The following is a 23,198-nucleotide window of genomic DNA, read 5'->3' as shown; positions in this document are numbered from 1 at the left end:
GCCGGTTTTATGTGGTTGGGGGAGATCGCATGTCGGCGTTGGGATGGAGAAGCCAGCCTGGGAGGCGGGCGGGCGGGCCCGGGGGCTCAGGCAGAGGTCAGCGGATCCGCTGCGGAGATGGTGCCCACCCCCTGTGCCACTCACCCACCTTCCTGGCAGGTGGTGGGCTGCTGGGGCGGTGGGAAGCAGCCGGGATTTCTCTCCATTTGGCTCTAGAAGCCAAGCATCAGATTTCAAGGCCGCCTCCTTGGTTGTGAAATCGAGATGGGAGTCAGTCCCCTAGTTCTCTGAGCTGGTGTCCCCTGACTAGCTCTGCCAGCCGTGGGTGTCCATGGCAGCCCCTGTGGTGGCCCCTGGTCCTTCCCCCCAAGTTGCCAACCCTCGGCCCTGGAGACCCAGTCAGAAGGCCACCAGCAGTGGAGCCCCTGCTGACACCTCCCTCCTGAGCCACCAGCCTCCTCAGAACCCTGTTCCTCGTGGGACCTTGCAACCCGGGGCTGAGCAGGGGCTAGGGGGTTGGGGTCCAGGGAAGGAGGGCGGTGCAGGAAGAAATCCCTTCCCACTGAGACCAAGCCTCCACATAGCCCCAGCTTAGAAACAGCTTTCCCCAACCCCACCCCTTGGACCTGAACAGAGAGTGAAGAGCTCCATAACCCCAACGCCAGGGGCTGGAGGACCAAAACCTGCTCTCTTCATCTCCCTCCGGGCCCCGATCCAGGCCTAATGGTAATTAGCAGAGCCTCATTACCCAGGCCTGGTGAGGCAGCTGCCAGGGACCACCACAGAAGAGGTAATAAAGTGCAGCTGCCGGGCTGGAGCGGGAGCCTTTCTAGGTCAGAGTCAGTTCGGGAGAGGCCAGGGAAGAAGACGAAGTGATCTGGGAGCTTCAAGGCAACGCTCCTGCCTGTCCCACCCGCCCACCCCCTCCAGGGACTCAGGGAATAGGCCCGTCTGATCACTGCCCAGGGCCTGCCTGAGAGAAAATGAGTCTTACAGAAGAATTTCTGACTCTGACAGGTCACGAGTTAGGGGACCTTCCCAGGCAGGACCCCGCTCTGCGCCCTTCCCCATGTGCGGCCACCCCCACATTTCAAAAGCTGAGCACTGCAGGCAAGCTGCTCTCCCAGTGCGGCGGGGAGATGAAAGGCCTTGCCCATCCCCGCTGAGGGCTGGCCAAGATCTCTGCTCGCCGAATTCAGCGAGCTCCACGCCCTCTGCTTCTTGATCAGGAACAAAGGGAAAAATGGCCAAGTGACCACCGGAGCAAAGGCCGTCTGCTGTGGCAGATCAGAAGTGCCTTGTGGTCACTGAGTGCACCCGGGCCAGGGGCGCGCTCTCGGGCCACCACGGGCATCACCCCGACGGCCACGGGTCACAGGGCTAGCGTCCCTCTTGAGTTTCTGGTCAGCCCCATGTGCGTCTGGGGATAGGCTGCTAGAGATGATATCTGGTCGCCAACTAGCCAGTTGACCTGTCTTTCCAATAAGTGCCCCAAGCCCAGGTCCCTGAGGCCTGTGGTCCCCAGATGGTCTTTACTCACTTTTTTAAGGGTTCAATCACGGTCTTTTGAATTTGGTTCACCTGTTAAAAGAAAAAACCCAATGACATCAACACTGAGGGGAAGTCAGACTCTGCCTCAAACGGGAGGCTCCAGGTACCTGAGAAGAGACATGCAGGCACCGGGCAGGGACAAGACCTGGGTGGGACCGGCAAGGCGGCTCGGGGCAGAGATGATGACCAGCAACAGGGAGTACTGTTCCGGTTCTGGGTCAGGTCTCCTCCTGCCCACCGCTGTCTGCGGGCCGCTGTCAGCCCTGCTCCGTGGGGAGCCTGGGTGGGCAACTGCGGCAAGGGTGAGGGGCTGCGGGTGAGCAGAGCTTCCCTGTCTCTTTCGTGGTCTCCCAGTGAGTGAGCCATGGAAGCAACCAGGGCCGGAGCAGGGCCAGCACAGAGTTCCCAGGGCTTGCAACACTCGGGCCTCAGAGGGCTTGAAGGCGGCTGAAGAGAAGACTGAGCCCCATTAACGACTCTGTGCAGGCACTCCACCCACACGGAAGCCGTGAGAAAGAGGCAAGCAAGACCCCCACTTACCTTTTCCTGGTTGAAGGCATCCATCCGCTTCATGGCTGTGTCCAGAGCTGTCACCATGTTCAGGAAGTCCTGGTCTTGCTCGCAGAGGGGATTGGAGAGCAAGTCCAAGGATATCTTCACAGCAGATTTGGACATGGCTGTAAGAGGTCAAAGCTCAGTGAACTTAGGAAGGGACAGGCTTCAAGGTCTTGTCGTCAGGACCCCCCTCCTCCTTCAGTCCAGGGGCCGCACCTTGACCTCCACCCTGGCCAGAAACCATAAAAGCTTCCAAGTACCACAGAGCCATGAGTCACGAGTCCTTACTGTACTTTGTTCCTGACCATCTGATGCTGCGCTGGGTAATTCTTTTGAGTAGCTTTACCTTGTGCAATGACTTAATTTTCTGAACTCTAGATTTTAACAGAATCATTTGGGTGGGAAGCTGTAAAAAAATATTTCTAGCTCTATAGATTTTAATTCAGTAAGTCTGGAATCCAGGAACGTGCATTTTAAAGAAACTCTCGGGGGACGCCTGGGTGGCTCAGTTGGTTGGGCATCTGCCTTCGGCTCAGGGCGTGATCCCGGCGTTCTGGGATCGAGCCCCACATCAGGCTCCTCCGCTGGGAGCCTGCTTCTCTCTCCCACTCCCCCTGCTTGTGTTCCCTCTCTCACTGGCTGTCTCTGTCAAATAAATAAATAAATAAATCTTTAAAAAAAAAAAAAGTAAAATTTAAAAATAAATAAATAAATAAACTCCCTAGGCAGTTTGGAGGTGAAGCTTGGTTCGGAACTCCCTCATGGACAAGAGTAGCAGCGTTCCACACCAGGGCTGGCAAACACAGTGTAAAGGGCTAGAAATCAAGAGGTTAGGCTTTTGGGGCCGTGTGGTTTCTGCTGCCACTACTCAACCCTGCCACAGACAATACCTACAGAATGGGGGCACAGACCCTGTGGAGCAAGCATGGCCTTTTCCCAGTCCCTTCCTACCCCTCTAGACTTTGTTCACAAACAATGGGGACTTAAAAACCTGTACCAGAACAAGAGCCGCAAAGCTGCCAACAGGTTTCCACTCCCCCCGCTTGTTTTATTTAGGGCTCCAACAACACAGGAGACATCTGGGGGAGTGCATTTTGGCTCCGTTTTCCAGATGAGGCAGGTGAGGCTCAGAAGGGCTTATGACTTCCTCAAGGTCAGAGAGCTGCAAGTGCAGAGCCAGGCCCGGCCTCTGGGCACCTGCCTCCCTGGCCGCTGAGCTCCCGACGGTCGGGCCTGGAGACAGCTGGGGGCAGGCCGCACGGGCTCTGCCAGGGTGTCTGCTTATGCTGTCCAAGGTCCTCCCCGGGGCCATTTCCCCACAGATGGACACCACTGCCCTGCTGTACTGTGTTCACGTGTTCTGAGGCCCTGTTTGACATACGGGGAGCCTGAAAATCACACGGCAGCTCTGAGGCAGGAGGGCACTCTAATGGCAGCTCTGGAATTCTTGGTCCCATACAAGTTTTCAGGCCTCCATTATTTGTTAAATAAATAAATAAATTCTAGAGGGGCAGGAAGAGAGACTGGAGAAGACTGCCTGCTCCGTGTGTCTGTGCCAGTTTCAGGGTCTCAGGGGAAAACAAGTTTCTGAGTGTATTTCTTACTATTTTATGCCATGAATTTAAGATGCTAGCAACTGCAGGACACATCGTTACTGTACAAACCATCAAGAAAGGACAAAAATGCCAACTAAACGTTATCAAGTGCTACAGTGTCTTGATTTCAGAGATGTTATTAAATGTGAAGAAACATCTCTGCATCGATGAAAGAAGGGCCACTCCAGTTCATGACAGATGTGGCCTTGCGTGGTCACTGCATTGAGGAGGGAGCAGCCCTAAACCCAGCTCCAGCCCCCCTTGGGGAAGGGGAGAAACAAGTCCACGGGCAGGGGGGGTTCTCACTCAGGCCCTTCCACATGCCAGCGAAGAGGCCCCTGGTGGAGGACTGGCCCATCCAGAGCCCTGTCCTGGCTTTCTCTCGAATCTGGGCGCTTGCTGTCCTCACCCAGCAAACGGGCAAAATACGGGAAAAGCCTGGAAATGTAAACCTCCCCGAAATGTTGAAGCAATGGAGCAAAAAACCCTCTTTCAAAGCTATAAAGTGACTTTGCAGGCTTAGGAGTGAACATCATGTGTAACTTGCCTGGATTATAAGATGATCTCAGACAGTAGAATGCAAGGTTAAAAACTCGGACAAAACTGGAAACCTGTTTGAAAAATTTCTTCCGAAATTCGGGGTGGGGGAGACTTTCTTCCCAATTTTCCTTTTCTTTCCTAAAGCCTTCACATTTCATGCCTTTGTCTCTGTCTTTGTTCGAACCATCTGAAGTCCATTAACAGTGTGGAATCCCCCCCGGGAGTCCTCAGCAGCCTCTGTGAGCACCGCCCGGCCCCACTCTCGGGGACTGGAAGGGCGTGGCCAGCCCAGTGTGAACTGGGAGGCTGGTGGTCTTTGAACCTTAAAGAGAGCAGGGGGTCTTGGACGCCACATGGGTCTCTGGGGCCCTGATGAAACCTCAGAATGTAAGGGTCAACAAAGACCAGTCACGTGCAGACGATCTTGCCTGGGCACACAGGATGGGATTTAAGAACTCGTCCAGGCAGCTGAGGAGATTCCAAGATCAGGAAATTTGATTCTCCTCAACTGTCTGGAGCAGTAGTTCTCAAAATGGGGTCCCTGGACCAGCTGCAGCAGCACTGACTGGGGGTGGGCCTTCCAGGGACTCTGACGCACCACCTGTGGGGTGCAGGCCTTGCGCTGGGCTGGGGTGCCGTTGTTTCAGGAAGGCCTTCTCTGCCCAGACTATGCTTCTGACCCTGATTTCTTTGTTCGAAAACTACGCTCTCCACTTTGTGGATCCCCGAAGTTCCACTGCTTCCAAAGCTGCTCACTGTGAAAACACTACCTTCCCTTTACCTGTGCTCGGACCGTACCGTCGCTGGAGAAGCACCAAGGAAAGCAAGCAGTAGGTCACAGCCTCTCCTTTTTTTTCTTCTTTTTAGATTTTTAAAAATTTTCTGATAGAGTAGTGGGAGCGACAGGCAGAGGGAGAGGGAGAAGCAGACTACCCGCTGAGCAAGGAGCGCGACTCGGGGCTCGATCCCAGGACCCGGGATGATGACCTGAGCGGAAGGCAGACGCTTTACCAACTGAGCCACCCGGGCGCCCCTATCACAGCCTCTCCTGTACTAGAAAGGCAGTGGCGAACATTAAAGATGCCACCCAGGTAACCTGGAGCTACCCACGAAACAAATAACAGATGGGCTCCGACATCAGACCCTTGGCTTGCTGCACACAGTCTGGAGACGCCGAGGCAGTCATGTTCAGACCCACCGGAGTCCTCTGGATGAGAGGTAGCATGAGGCCCTGTGCACAGAGCACGGGAGCCAGCCCAAAAGTGATGGAGGGCCAGAGGGCCACCTGTGCCCCCAGGCCAGGCCTGGCTCGGGGATACGCCACCTACCCAGGTCAGCATCGGTGCTCTTCTTCATGTCCTTCTGCAGCCTCCTGGTCTGCTCCTCCAGCCTGCAAGGGAGGGGCACGGGCCTGGGCACCTGGCATCGCCAGCTTGCTTCAGCCCCCTTCCTTCCCATCCACCTGAGTTAAGCCCAACCTGACGCTCTGGAACACTTCCCAGGAGAAGAAGGGGCCCCTGTGCTGCAGGGATCTGTCCCACTGACGGGAGGGCCACTACCAGCCCTGCACAAGGCCAAGCACCCAAAGGCTATGAGTTAACGACTCTCACACGGCCGGCCGTCAGCTGCGGGAGAATTTCTGGCAGGCTGTGAACCGAGCTGCCCTCGACTCCCGGGGTGCTGGCGGGACACAGGCGCGGCCCACTGCTGGCGGTGCTGGAAGGGGTGGTGCGGGAATGGAGACCTGGGGGAAGGCTCCTGCCCTTCTCCCCACCAACCCCCGTCCTCCTGGGCTTTGACACTCACTGCTGGAGTTTTCCATACTCCCTCTCAAAATCTCTCTCCACCTGTAACCAAAGAGATAACTCAATCATCGGAGAAATGACAACACGTTGGAAAAAATCTGCCCGCCTACCGAAACTCCCCGCACGCCCTCCCCCGGGCTGCAGAGAACCACCCCGTCCAGTCCATACAAGCACCAGCAGATCGTTAACGACAGTATCCCTGTGTTCCCAAATTAATTAAGTGTTTGATTTAGGGCAAAAGACTCCCCTCCCAGATGGGCCAGCCAGGCAAGTAGCAGCGGATTGTGGCTCTGTTTTCCGCCACAAGGAGTGAGGCGCCCGGCTGCGTTCCCTCGTGTGGCAGGGGAGGTGCTCAGCATGTGACGGATCAGGCAGCCCAGCGGAGAAGGAGGCGGGTCCCCTCCCGCTCCGAGGCCCTGGTTTCCTCACAGGGCCTAGCACCTGCGAGGTCTGAGGTTCGGGGTGGATCAAGAAAGCCCCCGTCTCCGCTCTGTGTGCTGGGATGTAGCAAGCACGAATACTATTACTACCGACTCAGGCAAGGTTCTCTTAAAATTCTGCGTAAGTTATCCGATTTCCCTGATGCCAGGAAAATTTACATCAGATGGGTGTGAGTCCTGTCCCAATTCTGCCGCCTACGTGTCAGGTGAGGTCAAGAAAGCCACGTGCACGTCTAGAGCCTGAAGGTCCCCATCCATCAACAGGGGGCCCTGGCAACAGTCTCTTAGGAGAGTGGCCCGTGAAGTGTACGACATCGGCAAGCCAAGGGAGAGGACCGAGGCCTCTCCTACTTCCCTTCCACCCTGGGCAGGACCAGCTCCCTGGGCGGCTTGCTGAGCCTCGTGGCCGAGGTGCTCCAGGAAACCCAGCTCACGCTCACAGGGTGCTCAGCACGTGCCTCTTGCCACGGCTCCTCCTCCAGAACCGGAGGAAGCAGGTGTGCTTCTGGCCCTCCCTGCACTCCGGAGCCCCTGGGACAGAGCTGAAGCAAACCGCACACAGCCACACCACAGGGAGTGGCAGAGCTGGGATGCGGACACGGGCAGCCTGGCTCCGAGGCCCGCGCTCTTAACCAACATTCTGAGAAAGGGGAAAAAGGTATCTGCTGATGAATTAAAGTCATGACCTGAGAAAGGTGCCTTCTTGACTGCTCCCTGAGACTCCTGCCAGTGAGAGCCCTGAACCCTGATCCTCACTCTCCTGACAGGTCGGCTGAAGCTCACGGAGTGTGAAATTGCAAAGTGTCAAGGCCCCACTGCTCTGCATCAGCACACGCTCCATCACGGTGCCCTGCGAAGGCGCATTCGGGAGTCCCATGGACCCCATACTCCTCACGTGCGTTTACGTAAACTCAACATAGTCCCAGAATGGCAGAACATTATTCGGGCCAGTTATTTCATGTTACAAGCGAGGAGAATGAAGCCCGGAGGCGGGGGAATGATTTATGGAAGGACGCAGGGCTGGTCAGTGGCAAAGGAAGGCGAGAATTCAGGCTCCTAGCTTGGCACCCTCCCCCGCTTTGAAAATAACATTCGTTCATTCCACAAACATTTATTGAGCACCTATTAAGTGCAATGCATTTCGCCAGGTGTGAGGGCTCCCCGGGGGAATACACCGGATGTGGGGCCTGGTGGGAAGGATGGAACAGTCACATACGAGCATACACGTATAGCCCAAGCCATGGGCAGGGCCCCGTGAGAAGGGCGCGGAGAACCTGCCTAGCCAGGGTCCCAGGGCATGACAATGTGTCGCCGCCCCTGCACGGACATACCTCACCTTCCTGATCTGAACTATAAAACTGAGAGGCAGGAACCCAAGGTCTCTCCTTACTCTATGCGCCCAGCATCTGGGGCCTGACACAAAGCTGGGAAGTAAAAATCACCACTGGTTTCCCCCCATCCTACAGTCTTTGCCCTCTTTTCAACAGACGCCCCCTCCCCCATCTCTCCATCCAGGAACCTGACATCTTCATCATCGCCTTCCTTATGATCCATCAAAAGCTGCTCTAGAGAAATTCCAAATTCGCTCCCACTAAAGCATATATTCCTGATCAAAGCTTCAAGTGTCACCTATCCCTGGGGATGTGTAGCTGGGCAGGAATCAAAGTCTCAGCCAAAGCCCGAAGGCGTCTGGCGAGACTGCAGGCGGGGGCTTTGTTCTGGGGCAGGGGGCCTGGCCTGGACTTAGCAAGCCCGCACGGAGGCAGTCCAGCCCTTTCTCCGGTGGCACCACCGAGGACGGTGGGGGACAGGAGCGAGCAGAGACAGATGAGACCTGAACTCTCACACCAGCTGTGCAGCAGTAAAAATACTACCTAACATTCCGAGTTTCAGTTTCTTTCCTGGTGGAACAGGATCACTCTGGTTAGCCTGTCCCTGTGAAGCTTTCCAGGGGCTGACAAGGCAATGAGGTAGCAGTGTCGGCCCCGCCGGCTTGCCTGGAAGGATCCCCCAGCAGTCTGTGCCGAGCCCAGAGCACGGTCCCTAGCCCACCTACGGTGTCTCCCTGTTCCTCTCCTACATGCGGGGGCGCTGGGAGGACCAGAGCAGGCTGCGGGTGCAGACCGGACTGTAACCCCTTGGCTGAGAGGACAGGCAGCACAGAGCATGCGGTTGGTGGATAGCCAGGCCTTTGCCTAAGCCTGGATCCTGCGCCTGTGGTTGCACCGGGGCCTCCCTTCACTGGACACATCCCCTCTCTTACTTCATAGGATGTGACCGCCTAGCAGAATCTTTACATACAAAAAGCCTTTTTTCCCAAAAGAACGGAATTAAACGGAGGAGGTCTTGGTCCGAATCCAGCTCTCCTGAAGATCAAGAACATGGTGTCGGTGCTCCTGGAGGGGAGGCAGGCTCAGAGAAGGCCTGCCGACCCACTGGAGCTACAGCCTTGGCTCCCGGCAATCTCTTTTGCAATCCCCACGTGTGCTGATGGGTGTGTGGGATGCCGGAGAGCACCTGGTCCCCCTGGCCGGGACTGCTTGGACTTGCACAGAGAGTGAGCGACTGTGGGGTTCCAACTGGGTTGGATCATTCTGGCTGGTGAGAAACTTGAGGTCTCAGGCTGGCAGCTGAGAAGTATGTCGGGGTGGGGCTGGATCCTTCTGCTGCTGCTCAAGGCCATGTGACAGCCTGCGAGGTCCATGAATGTTTCCCTCCTCTGCTTCTGGTAGCCAGGTGGGGGCTCCTACAGCTCACAGGTCTCCAGATCTCTCTCCTCCCCTGGGGAAAGATCCAAGGCCACACCACCAGGGTTCTGGCCCCTCACACAACGGCTAAGAGAACAGAGGAACACACTGAGTCTCAGTCCAAAGTATATATCCACTCTGAGGGAAAGAGCCAAACACAAAAGATCTGAACATCTTTGAATGCTTGATGCTTTTGCCAAAGAGGCGATTGGCCCCCGGTCAACAATGCAAGTGTAAACACATGTGCAGACTGTCGAAGGGTCGGGGTGGGCCAGGCCAGCGAGCTTGGCGCGGAGGACCGAGCAGCACATGGCTGGCTGACGCCTGCATTCTCCAAGGCTTCAGGTGCTCCCCCCACGGCCCGGGGTCAGGCTGGCACGGAGCAGGAGTAGGGATGTGCGAAGTGGATGAGCGGGTGGAGCTCCCACCCAGACCGCCACTCGTGAAGTGGAAAGGGCGCCAGGCAGGCAGGGCCGGGCTGGGCGCTGGAGCTCCGCTGTGGTAGATCAGAGCTGAGGCAGAGGGCGCACCAGGTGTTCCAAGAAGCCTCTTTAAGGGGTGCTGGCGGGGGGGGGGGGGGGGGAAAGCTTCCCTCTGGTATGTTGCAACAGGATTAAACGAGGCTGAGCGACTCCCCACTCTGCCAGTGGATGTTTCTCCCGGGAGGGCTTGACGTGGGGGCTGCTTGTCCGCCCTGCCCCGCGGAGCACCCACGAGCTACAAGCCGGGCGTGCTCCTCCCCGGCGAGACCCGAGGTGCTGGCTGCGAAGCGCTGCGCCAGCAGCGCGGGTTCTGGGGGAGGCGCGGCTGCTTTCTGCCATGCCGACGCTCCCGCTACTCTGTGGGGCTGGAGGGGCAGGAGGGGACCTCGCGGCAGGTTGGGGCTGGGAGGTCGGGGAGCTTCTGTCCTTCCACTTCCACACGGCCAGACCCTGCTGAGAACATGCCATTCCAGCCAGAGCCTCGACAATAATGGGATTCCTGTTAACGATCTGGGCCCAGGAGAATAGTTGAGCGGACACACAATGCTTTCTTTGTGTCTGATCATTGTGTGCCTTGAGCCAAAAACCTCCTGAAACTCCCTGAAGATAACATGAGTGTTTCTTCCCATGACAGGGGCACCAGGCCTTCCCGTCAGCAGGCAGCCACGTCTGTCCCTCTCCAACAGTGCCCGGGCAAGAACGGCGCTGTGTCGCCGATGTTCGGGGGCAGCCGCCGGAGACGCCGATGCAGCGGTCCTGGCTTGGCCTGTTGTGGAGGCCGAAGGGACAGGCTCTCACTCTTTCTACTTCAGTGCCTCTGGGGAGTTGAGGGAGCAAATAAAAGCCCGGCCTAGCGTTTCCCTGCACTAGGGGGTCCGGCTGCTGGGGCTAGGCTGCGTCCCTGGTGGTTTAGAAAGAGTCAAATCCACTCTCTTCCCATCATGGAGTTAATATTTATTGAGGGCTTGCTATGTACCGGACGCTGTGTTAAGTGCTTCATATGCATGACCTCGTTTAAGACTCCCGAATATGTCAACGGCGCAGGTACCAGGTTCATCTGCGCTTGCGATGGAGGAAAGCAGGGCTCGGAGAGCGTAAGGGCCTCGCCCGTGGTCATCACACACAGCACGTGGCAGAACCCAGCCAGGAAACCCCCCAAATCCGGCTTCTTAACCACTACTTGATGCCCAGTCTGCCTGGGGGAGTAGATTTCAGAAGTCAAAGGACCAGGATTCTATCCCAAACAAGAGCCACGTGAGGAGGAGAAGAGGCAGCCCAGGGGCCCATCCGTGGGCCTGATTATAGGGCCATCCAGAGGCACTGGGATGGGACTCCTCAGATTAAAAGACCCAGAGATCAGTCAAAAAACTCTGGTAAAGAAGCTAGAAACTGAAACCTATACTTTTCTGTGGAGAACAATGGCTATCTCCATAAAGGTAAGGGTGCTGGGAGAGTTTTCTGTTTGTCTGTTTTTTGGTAGTGACTGTTGGGAATAAAAGACCCTTCTCAAAACCACTTCCCTTTCAGATCTGCCCTGGATTAAACTCTGGAGACTCAAAGCCACACCTTCCCACTTCCTGTAGCCGGCTAGAGCCCAACACTTGCACGCCCAGATTCTCTGCGCTTCGGCTGAGGGCCTCCGCAGATGGCCAGCCTCTGCATGGGAGGTACACTCTCCGTCTGTCCTCGGCCTGCCTTCACTTGAAAGAGAAATGCAAGCCCACTTCCTTTTAAGTGGCCTGACTTTGGATTTTCCAAAGACTGAGCCACCGGTCAGATGTGCGCCGAACTTCCCTTCTTGCCAAACTGCAGCAGTATCTTTCCTGTAGTTCTGAGTCCTGAGCCAAGGGGGGGGCTGAAGTTATTAAGACGAGGAGAAGTGTCAGGAGCTCCAGCAGGCGGATGGTGCTGGGCTTCCTGGAACTGTCACAAGCAGAGGCAGTGTGCGGCTGTGCTTTCCCACAGTAAAATAGAGCCTGCTTAGATTTGTGGGTGAGGGGGTTCGAGAGGCCATTCTTTACTAGAAGTCCCTCACCTTGGGAGGCCTTCACAGCCTGAGTGAGGCAGTATAAAGGAATGGAATGTGCGTGGAACAGAGGCTCCAACTTGGGTTCTAATTTCAGCTCTGTCAGTGTTAGATTTTTTACAACCTTAGGAAGTCACTGTGGCTTTGTGGGCTTTGGTTGTTTCGTCAGAAAAATCAGGTTGGACTAGATGATCTGTAAGGGGTTCCATCTCTAACTTTCTAAGAATCTCTGATTCCTCTCCCATTCTGGAGATAAAATAGGGATAAAAACTACGGGCTCTCAAGGGGGGTAGGATTCAATCATGCCCTCCCGCCAACTCTGGGTCCTGGCCAGGATGCCTTTGGCAATAAAGAGAAAGGGACCCTACCCCCCACCCCGGAGAAGCTTCCCAGTCTTCACGCAGCCTGAGGTGGCTGGAGATAAAGGCCTGGGTCATGTCTTCGGCAGGGGCCTATGTTCCAGGAGCCCTCTTAGGGAAGCGCAGACTGCTGCCAGATTGCAGAGATGGGCCGTTCAGAAGCCAACGGATTCCTCCTCACCCATCACCTACCTCCTCGCCCTGCCCGAAGATGATGCGGACGAGCCCAGACTGATCCGTGGAAGGAAAATGTCCCAGACTAGGAGGCCCCTGCAAGCCCCACTCTAGGTGAGGTTCTACAGTGATGTGGCTGGGAAGAAGGCGGACTGGGTGCAGCCCTCCCAGGCCCACGATGTGCTGAGTCAAAGTTCTGCTTCTCTGCAAAGACCACATGAAACAGACTGAGCCTCAGAATGAAAGAATCGTGTTACTCACTGTTTTGGGGACAATCTGTTTCTTGGGCTGCCCAATCTTGAAAGGAATCCTATGAGAGAACGAGACAAAGGGGGCTTTTAGGAGAAATGGGGAAGGATGTGGCTGAAAAGCATTGATGAAGTTTAGGCCGTTGTTCCCCAGGAGGACAAAGAGCGGCGGTGGCTAGCTCCCAGCCCCCGTGCCGCATGCCCCGTGGGTCTACGGCCAGTGGCAGCCAGGCCGGGCTCCGGAGTGTCAACGGGAGGTCCTGGGCACCACCTCCTGCCCCAGAGCATCTCTCCTACCAAGAGCCTGGTGTGCAGATGCACTGCAGAGGTGAGGGCGGGAAAGGGCAGCCACCGTTTGACTCAGTCACTGTCAAGCTGTGTCCCGAGGAGCGAGGAGCGGCAAAGTCAGAAATTACAGGCTCGCTGGGGTAGCTATCAGCCCGGAACTCAAGCATTCACAAAACACCCTGAGAACCACTTTTCATCTCTATTAGGTGCGTCACTACTTCTCTGGAGAGGAACAAACGGTAGCCCTGCAGAGCTGCGTCTGTGGCTGGAGAGGGATGACAAACTGGAGGGGCGTAAAACACCAGCCAGGCCGGGTTATTCCCGGGAAGAACCGATGGAGCTGAACTGCGGCTAACTTGGACAGGACTCCGAGTCTAGCTCAAGTCTGGCTGGAACCTGCTGGGAAGCTCTGCACCTCAGGTTCCCCACTTGGAAGCAGAGGACAGTCTGGCATAACAGAAGGAAGGTCAGGGTCTAGGCTGTAAACCAATGCACCACTGCCGCCTCCACCTCTGAGGAGCGGGCCGCCCTCCCGCAGGTAAAGATGACCCTGGGATGCATTTCCTACCCTGTGAAAGGACAGGGTTAACCTGGATAATCAGGCGCTGCCTTGAGGCGCTGAGAATTCTGATTCTACAAGTCTGAGAAGCGCGGACAGGCCAGAAGCAAACACAGCGAGTGCCAAGTGCTGGAGAAACGGAGGCCCCCCAAAGCCCCTGAGCTAACAGTGAGTTAAGCACCCCTGGGATCAGCTCAGGGTACAGGGCAACAGCAGGAGAGCGTTGAGGGGACAATGCCACTCCTACTCCCACTCCTTTCAGTGCTCAGGACGCGTGGAGCCCCTCCAGTTCAAACCTCCCGCTTCCACAGCCACACCCATCTATCCACTGGCCCCTTCCCTCCGCACCCCCTTCTGCCCAAGCCTGCTTTCTCTTGGCCCAAACTGACCAACACTGTTGCTAAACCCAATGGTATAATTAACCACCGATAATAACCCCAGACAACGATCCGGTTGAGAGGATGGGCCAGCCTGAGTCACAGTGGTTTAAATTTAATTTCTGGAGGACATCCTGTTTATTGTTAACCCAGCCCGGTAATTTGGGAGCGTTAACCCTTTGGGGGCTGGCTGACTCACGTGGCTTCTGTAAACAAATAATCAGGGGCTATATAATTAGCGGAGGGAAAGGTAAGCTCTGGAACTGAGGAGGAGAGAAAAGAATTGCTCTTTCCCTTCTTCAGATCTAAAGAACAGAGGTTAGGGGGGCCAAGCTCTGGAGTCCCCTCCTCTTGCCCCCAGTTACTCTTCCCAAAATTAGGGATCGGAGTTGATTGACACGATGGTTTTGGACAGCGAACAACTGCCCTCAAGGACCATTTTGGTGACGGTGCAAATGAGGTCCTGGTGGCATCGAGAAAAGATTGACTCTGTTCTGCGCGAAGCATGTTGCTGTGTAACAAGCTCTAGGCCGGAAATCAGAAAGCTTGCTCTCCGCCTCGGACTAGTTTTGTGATGTGGACAAACCGCGAGCTCTCTGGAGCTCTGTTTCTTAAACTTGAAAAAAAAGAAGATGGACTAGAGGGTCCCTTCAGCCCGTCTAAGACTTGAATTCTAAACTGAATCTTTGTTGCAGGAACATGGGAGCTGGATGAGAATTCTCCAGAATTCTCAGAGTGGTCTTTGAAACGATGCTAACTTGGAGACTAGTACTACAGGCAAGCTACGAAGAAATCAGGAACTTCGATGCTATTACTTGTGGTGCCACAGCCTCTCTAAATCTTAATTTGGAATCACAGTATTTTTAGAATTGCAAGTTACCATAGAAATTGTTCCAGTTCAACCCTCTCATTTTGTAGATGGGAGAGCCAATCTGCAGAGTTCAGTGACTAGCCCAGGGTCATGCTGCTGGTTCACAACTGAACCAGGAGTACACAATCCCCTTGTCTCTCGCTCCTCACGATTTACTGCTCTTTCACATGAATCTGTTATATTTATTTGAAGGAACTAAGAAAAATCATCTGATCAAAATACCTAACCTTAACATACTAGGGAATTTCAAATGGGCTCCTTGATTTTTTTAAAAGACCGGAAACACAAGAAATGAAGAGAGTAGCGTTATTGGGAGGAAAGAGGCTGGTCTGACCTGGCTCCTTCTGCACAGATGACAGGTTACGTGTACCACTGAGTGCAAAATGTCATCAATAATGTCATCAGGACAACAGGTACAAGACTCGGACTGTCCAGGGCAACTGGGACATATGGCCACCTCACCCATATGGGATGCCTTCCCTTCTCCCAGCTGCATCAAAGCTGTTCTCAAGTCCAAGACCTTGCTTGCCTCCTTCTAAATGTCTAAGACTTTATTTGGCATTTAAAAATAGTCTACCTTTTATAGTTAATAGAAGTTTATTCCTTTAAAAAGTAAAATATAATCATCAGAGAAAACGTGGGAAATATAGAAAAGTATGAGAGGGAGGAAAAGAGGGAGAGAAGGGGAGAGGGGGAGAGCATGAGACAGACAGAGAGAGAGAGAGAGAGAGAGAGAGAAAGGGAAGGAAAAGAAGGAAAAAAACCCGAAACGCAGCTCACAGTCTCATATCTAAAGATAACCAAGGCTAATGTTTTGGTGTTAATTATATTTTAAAGTTTTGCAGAAAGAAAAAAACCTGAAGCAAATATGCCAAATGTTAGTAGTGGTTAATCTGGGGTGGTGTGAGTGTGATTACTGTTTTCTTCTTCGCACTTTCCATATTTTTCAAATAAACTAAAAAAAAAAAAATCCCTTGTTTTTTCCTTGGCTACAAAAACAACACCTGATCAGTGTCAAACACTTCAGAATCACGGAAAACACAAAGGACACACAGACACAGAAAAATAAACAGTAACACCCTGAATCCGTGTGTACGCACATGGACATGGGTACATATGCATAGTTACCTAACTTTTAAAGAACAAAGGAAACATATCATGAGGGCTTTTCTATGCCAGTATGTGGCTGTCATCAGACTGACTTGTAAGAGCTACCTAGCATTTCATTCACCATTTTATTTTTGTGCCCCACATCACTTACTGGTGGTCATTTCAACTGTTTCAGATTTTTCTTCTATTACAAAAAACTCTTAAGAGCGAAATCTTTGTGTACATCAAGGATTAGTCATATAGGATAAATTCTTAAGAGCTGGAATTGCTGGGTCAAAGGATATACACATGTCCAAGACTTTGATACATATGCCAAATTGCCCTACAGGTAGATTGAGACAGTTCACTTTTTCTTTTTTTTCTTTTTTTTTTTTTTTTACATTTTACCACTAGCCCTTTGGCCTGTTTATCAGGACTTTTTTCTGGCTTAGTGTTTGCCTTTCCCTTCTGTACATGTGTGTTTAATGTACAGAAGCTTCTGATCAGTATGAAGTCAAGTCTACCAAATCTTCTTCCTTTACGATGTCTTCTTTTGGTGTCTCACTGAGAAAGAACTGCCCTCTCCACCCCGACATATAAAAATTCACCTAAATTTATTTTATTGGTTTCCTTTTATTAATCTGAGTGTGCTTTCATCAGAGTTCTACGTGGGCATAGTTTAATGAGACAACAAGGTTTGTTAAGTGAGACATTAGGTTCTGCCCTCCCTCCCCCGCCCTCGTCTCACTTGCCCAAGACAAGCGCTTTTGACTCCCATGGTTTTATTGGCATCTACCTTTGCATCTCTAAATAAAAATGCTTCTGTTGCTATCTCTTGTTAGGTTTTAGGCACTAGCTCCTTTTTGTTTTGGAGGGGGAAGATTTAAGAAACCAACCAACCTTTTCCAGGCCTCCACCCCATGACACAAAGGCACATTTGCATCTCTTCTGGATATGGTTATGTGATTTCGTTAGATCAATACTAAGTCAACTATTAGGAGAATAATGTGATTTCTCTTCCTTCCTACATGTGGCAGTGGCCAACAGATTTTTCCACCTCAGCCAAACCTTCAGAAGACTGCAGTCAGTGTTCTGAGCCAGGCCCCCCAGCTAAGCCACTCCCAAATTCCTGACCTGCAGAAACTGGTACTGTTGTTTTGAGACACTCGGGCTGTGGGGTAATTTGTTACACAGCAATACAGAACTAGTAACACTGCACGTTTCTGCTTTCCCTGAGATTGTCCTTTTTCTTTCATGTGCTGAATTTTCCAAGCATTTATCCTTCACTATATCTCCGTTGTCAGAATCCACTGTCAATACATTTATTTGTATCGGGGTTCACTTCTGGAAGCAGTGAGCGCGGCAGCCTCTGAGCAGCTCGGCCCCTGGGGCACAGCTGGCGGCCCAGACTCTCCCCTTCTCTCTCCTTACTCGGATTCCTTTTGTCTCTCCCAGGAATTCTGACACCTGGAATCCGTGTCTTCCTCTTTGTTGGTTTACTCCACATTTGGGAGGAGTAAAAGTGTGTGTGAGATACTTTTTTGAGACTTCGCATAACCAAAACCTTTTTTACTCTGCCTCACACCAGTCAGTTTGACTGGGTATAGAATGTGGGCTGGACTGAATTTCTTTCAGAATCTCAAAGGCATTGCTTGGCCAGCTTCTCCTTTCCCAGTACTACTGTGGTGGTGAAGTCGAAAGCACGCTGATTTCTATCCTTTGTAGGTGACCTACATCTTCATGCAAGCTTATTGGATCACGTTTGTCCCTGGTGGTGTAAAATGTCACAATGATGTACCTTGTGGGTCCAACTTCACTCATTATGCTGGGGTATGCGCCAAACTCTTTCAGTTTGGCAATTTATAATCTTTTGTTCTGGGATTTAAAAAAATGTGGTTGTGGTTGGTTTCTTCCCCCCATTTTCTCTGCCTCGTATTTCTGAAATTCTTGTAATTCCAATGCTGACTCTCCTTGGTTGCTTCTCCAATTTCTATTTTTCAACATTTCCTTATCTTGTCAAGTTTTCCATTTCTGCTATTGCATATTTTTTAAAGTTTTTATTTTTTCATTTATGTAAGTAATCTCTACACCCAATGTGGGGCTTGAAATCATGACCCCGAGATCAAGAGTCGCACACTCTCTGGACCAAAGCAGCCAGGCGCCTCCATTTTTGCTACCTATTTTTAATTCCCGAGAGCTCTTTTTAATTTTCAGGATGTCCTGTTTTGTTTTTCAAATTTATTTTTATTTTTTATGGTATCCTGTTTTTTATTTCACAGATGCCTTCTCTCTCTGAAGACCTTAATAATAGCTTAGGAAAATGTTTCTTCTTCCTGGAATCTCAGTTTCCCCTCAAGGTGTCTTCTGCTTTTGTCTCCATTTTTCAAAAATACTCAACACTCCCCTCGAGGCGTGGTTAATTCTTGGGTGTCCGCTCACATGTGTGACAGGAGAAAAAAGAGTCGATTAGAAGCCGTGAGTGCTCTGATGATGTCTGTCTACAGTGTAGAGTGGCCTGGCTGAGCAGTTTCGTGGGGAGCCCCTGACGTCAGTATCTATTATTCTTTACTTCTCTGGGCAGAGAAGATTCCTCTGCTGTCTTGTCACAGGAGTGGTCTGCGGGCTCAGTGAGTAGAAGTAGTCACATGCGCACATGTACGTGTACGTGTGTGTGTCCTGCAGGTGACATGGGGGAGTGGAAGGGTTGTCTCAGCACTCCCCGCGTATTCCTTCATTTCATCCTCCTGCCTTCAAGATGGCAGTCCTGCCCTCAACTGGGCTTACAGTGGATCTGAGTTTTGTGGGCCTTAAGCTTATTTGATTTTGCCCTTATAAAGAAAAAGAACGCAAATTTACAAATATAAGAACAGGATAGGGTGCCTGGCTGGCTCAGCTGGTGGAACATGCAACTCTTGATCTCAGGGTTGTGAGTTCGAGCCCCATGTTGGGTGTAGAGATTACTTAAAAATAAAATCTTAAAAAAATTTTTTTTAAAAACCCCAAAATAAAAATAGGCATGAAAGTGTTTATTTAGACAGAGAAAAGAACATAACAAATTACAAGTTATAAAAGATGACAACACGAACATCAGAAGATCAAGAATAACCTAATATTTTTATTAATCATCCGCCTGACACACCTCTGTATTCATTTCCCTACAGTTTTTGGCTGCGTAGTCTATGATTGCTTCTTCATGTGACACAGAGTGGGTAACAGCATTTTCTTAGAGAGAAAAGAAAGGTAATTCAGCCTTTCCTCTAGTATGGTTGACTGAAATTTGTTTCCTATTACTGACAGTTTAGAAAAGCTTTTTTTCAGCTTACCAGCAATATATAAATATAATACAAATTTAGGACTGTTGTAAAATTTAGGAAGATCTCATGTTTCTTTCATAAATAAACTGTAAGATTTCAGGACACATTTCAGGTTTTCTTGTTTGATGACTAATCTTAACCACCCTCTGAATTAATGCAGGTAACCGGCTTCTCACTGATGTCCCTGGAGGAGGGCACATCATGAGTTTTGTCATCTTTGTTATCTTTCGCGTTAAGAAATTTAAATGTTTTATCAATGTGTTCATATGATTTGCTCCTCCTCTTTATTAACTAGATTATCAAACAATCATCGCTCCTATTTAAGACTGATCTCGTTCTCGTCATGAATTACTAGCTTTTAGTACAATTTGAAAATGTTTTGTTGTACTTTGATTTCAGAATACCTATTGATTTAATTGCTCACCTTTGTCACTTTTGTTTTGTGTTCCGTGATTTTTGACCCAATTTTTCCCTTAGCTTTTTTCTTCCTTTTAAAAATGTTTTCCAGCTCTACTGAGATACAATAGATATACATAACATTGCGAAAGTTCAAGGCGTACAACTTTTTTTTTAAGTAGGCTCTATGCCCAACGTGGGGCTTGAACTCACAACCCCAAGATCAAGTTGCATGTTCTACTGACTGAGCCAGCCAGGCGCCCCTTTCCCTTAGTTTTTAAGTGCATTTAAAGAGGACCAAAAAAGGTACCCTTTGTGTATCTGCAACTCAGGAATCTGCAATTTCTTGTGGTTTTATCAAAGTTTTCAAAAAATGTCTACAAATTACAGCTAAAACAGCATATTCCCAATTCAATCCTCCAGTAGAATCCCAAAAAAGGTCTTTGCTACTCCAAAGCCGCCTGACGTGAGGGGTAATATAAAGCAGAAAAAGGAGGACATGAAGGCAGAGGTTTTCTTAACTGAGCGCAGTATAAATACATTTTTGATGTTTACAAAAACACAGGATCATACGAACACACAGCTAAGGTTCCTTCTGGGGGCCTTGGACGAGGTCCATGCAAGCCAGGGGCCCTGAGGCTTAAACTTTATTACATAGTTTTCACACAGTAAACCTACCTTTGTGTGCCTAGTATAGGAACTTCCTGTTTCATTCTCTCCGAGGGGTGGGGCCCCTTCATTCTTTTGCTAGGGTGAGGCAGGGACAGTCTCCCGGGGACACTGGAGTTGGGGAGGAGATGGCAGGGTTCTAAACTTACTCAGAAACAGCTTTCAACCAGTCCTTCTGATGGGAGCGCCTGGCTTCACCCCACTTCTAGAAGTACCTACTGCCACCAATTCCTGAACTTTTGAGGATTCCATAATGTAAGGTGCGATGGCTCTTGGTTTTCCTAAATGCCAGTTTAGGATTTGGCTTTCTTGGAACTTAGACAGTTACCGCATGTAACTGCATTCCAGTTCCCAAATGTGGTCGATATCTCTATTCTCCCTGAATTTGTAGATCTGTGCCTTAAAAACAGAATCACTTTACTGTGCTTTTTGTGGGATCTGTGAGGGAGATAAATTAGATGTATGTATTCAACCTGTCACCTTTACTTGGAAGCTGATTTATTAAGTTTTAAATAACAGCTTTATTGAGATATAATTCACATACCATAACATTCATCCAGTGTACAATTTGGGTGTTTTTAGTACATTCAGAGAGTTGTGTAACCATCACCACAATCTAAGCTCAGAGCATTTTCACCACCCCAAAAGAAACCCCGTATCACCCCCCATTTCTCCCCTCCCTCCAGCCCCCTGGCAAACCATTTATCTACTGTGTTTATGGATTTGCCTAGTATGGACATTTCATATAAAAGGAATTATGTAATAAGTAGCCTTTTGTGTTGGCTTCTTTCACTGAGCAAAATGTTTTCAAGGATCATCCATGTTGTGGCACATATCAGGACATCATTCCTCTTTTATCACTGAATAATATTCGATTGCAGGGATATACCATCTTTACCCACACACCCACTTTCCACTTAATTCACTCACTGGGTGATGGACACTTGGGTTGTTTCTACTTTTTGGCCATTAGGAATGCTGCCGCTATGAACACTCAGGCACATGTTTTTGTATGGACATACGTTTTCATTTCTCTTGGGTATACACCTAGGAGTGAAACTGCAAGGCCATATGGTTAAGTCTATGCTTACACTCCTGAGGAGCTGCCAGACTTTTCCAAAGTGCCCGTGCCATTTTACAATCACCAGCAGTGCATGAGGGTTCCAATTTCTCCACATCCTCACCAACATTTGTCCTTGTCTTTTTTATTTTAGCTATTCCAGTGGGTATGAGAGTTATTTCATCATGGTTTGATTGACATGTCTCTAATGAGTAATGATGTTGAACATCTTTTCATGTGCTTATCAGTCATTTGTATGTCTTCTTTGGAAAAATATCTATTCAAATACTTTGTCTGTTTTAAAAATGGGTTGTCTTTTTTTGTTGTTGAGTTGTAAGAGTTCTTGATCTATTCAGGGTACAAATTCCCAGTCAGATATATGATTTGCAAATACTTTCTCTCATTTGTGAATTCTTTTTTTCACTTTTAATGGTGTCCTTTGAAGCACAAAACTTTTAGGTTTTGAAGAAGTCTAATCTACTTTTTCTTTGTTGTTTGTGTTTTTTGGTATCACGTCTAAGAATTCTTTGCCAAATTCAAGATCATGAAGACTCACCCCTATGTTTTCTTCTTAGGATTTTATAGTTTTAGCTTTTACATTTAGGACTTTGATCCATTTTGAGTTAATTTTTGTGTATAGCGTGAGGTAAGGGTCCTACTTCATTCTTTCGCATGTGGATATCCAGTTATTCTGGCGCTGCCGAAAAGATTATTCCTTCCTTGTTGAACTGTCTTGGCATTCTTCTTAAAAAAAAAAAAAAATCAACTGACCATAAATGTAACGCCTTATTTCAGGACTCTTGATTTGATTCCATTGATCTACATGTCTAGCTTTATGCTAGTACTGCAATGTCCTAATTACTGGAACCTTCGTTGTAAGTTTTGAGACTGAGAAGTGCTGAGCCCTCCAACTTTGCCAAGATTGTTTTGGCTATCTGTGTCCCTTGCATTTCCATAGGATATTTAAATCATTAGTCCATTTAGAGTTTGAGTGTGTGGTTAGCCAGGTGTTTTAACGTAATTTAAAAAACAAATCATCTTTGAGAAATCATTTCATTAGTGTGAAATACTTCCATTCCATACCACAGACCTGTCTACTCTTTTGCCAATAACACAGATTTAATTATTTACATTTATAACAGTTCTCAATATCTATCCAAACAGAACCCTTCTCATTACATTTCACTTCAGGTAACTGGCTATTTTAATTTGTCTTAATATTTAAGATAAACTTCAAAGTCATATGCTATATACCCCTCCCCCCCGACAAAATCAGGATACTTATTACTGAAAATGCATTACATTTATAGATTAACTTTTGAAGATCCTACATTTTTACAAATATTGGATTTGCTCATTCGGCACCATAATGTGTCTTACCATTCACTCAAGTCTTTTTATTATGTGCTTTAGTCTTATGAGTTTTTTCATATAGGTCCTCTACTTTTATTTTGCTGTATATCAAGATCTCAAAGGAACACTTACATGTGACATTTTTAGCCGTACACATGCCCTACACTGGAATCAATTCCACTTGGTTATACTGCAAATGGAATTCTCTTTTTCACCTAATTGTCCTGGTACACAGGAAAGCTACTGAATATTAAATATTTACCCTGAAACCAGTCATCACACCTACATACTTAACCTATATAGCCTGAGAAATTCAGCTAGGGGAAAAAAAAAAGAACTAGGTTTTCCAAATAGACAGTGAAAATAGACTTGAAAATAATGACAAAACTTCTTTTCTTTCCCAATATTTTGTATCCACTTCTTGTCTTGTGCATAGCGTTGGCCAGAAATTGTAGAAAAACGTTTCTGAATTTACTAAGAATGCTTCGAGGCTGATCTTTCACCATTAAATATGAAAAAGGCTACTGGTTTCTGCCAGAAAACCTCCAATTAGTAAGGAAATATCTTTTTGTTCCTAGTTTCCTAAAAGATCCAAAGACTGGATCTCTGAGTTCTAGCACAGAGTCATCTCAGCACGCATTCAGATGACCGGTTTGCTCCCTCAGCCCCAGCGCTGCGATCCACCGTACATTCCGCTCGG

General features: G+C 49.7%; 1 protein-coding gene across 3 annotated transcripts in view; it reads right to left on the bottom strand.

The window, feature by feature from the left end:
* The window catches only part of BIN3 (bridging integrator 3), a 42,314-nt gene that overhangs the window by 8,002 nt on the left and 11,114 nt on the right, over positions 1-23,198 (bottom strand). The window contains exons 2-6 of one of the 3 annotated variants that reach the window (XM_002914791.4): positions 12,536-12,584; positions 6,048-6,088; positions 5,570-5,631; positions 2,092-2,228; positions 1,541-1,581 (exon numbers count right to left, since the gene is read on the bottom strand). In XM_002914791.4, coding sequence (XP_002914837.2) covers positions 1,541-1,581; positions 2,092-2,228; positions 5,570-5,631; positions 6,048-6,088; positions 12,536-12,584 — 330 coding nt within the window. The remainder of the gene's footprint in view (positions 1-1,540; positions 1,582-2,091; positions 2,229-5,569; positions 5,632-6,047; positions 6,089-12,535; positions 12,585-23,198) is intronic. The other 2 variants (XM_019794716.2, XM_034661274.1) reach the window with 2 other exon arrangements.

The sequence above is a fragment of the Ailuropoda melanoleuca genome, chromosome 5, assembly GCF_002007445.2.
Source record: "Ailuropoda melanoleuca isolate Jingjing chromosome 5, ASM200744v2, whole genome shotgun sequence".
NCBI lineage: Eukaryota > Metazoa > Chordata > Mammalia > Carnivora > Ursidae > Ailuropoda > Ailuropoda melanoleuca.
The sequence above is the reverse complement of the archived record's forward strand: the minus strand, read 5'-3'. Positions and strand labels throughout refer to the sequence as shown.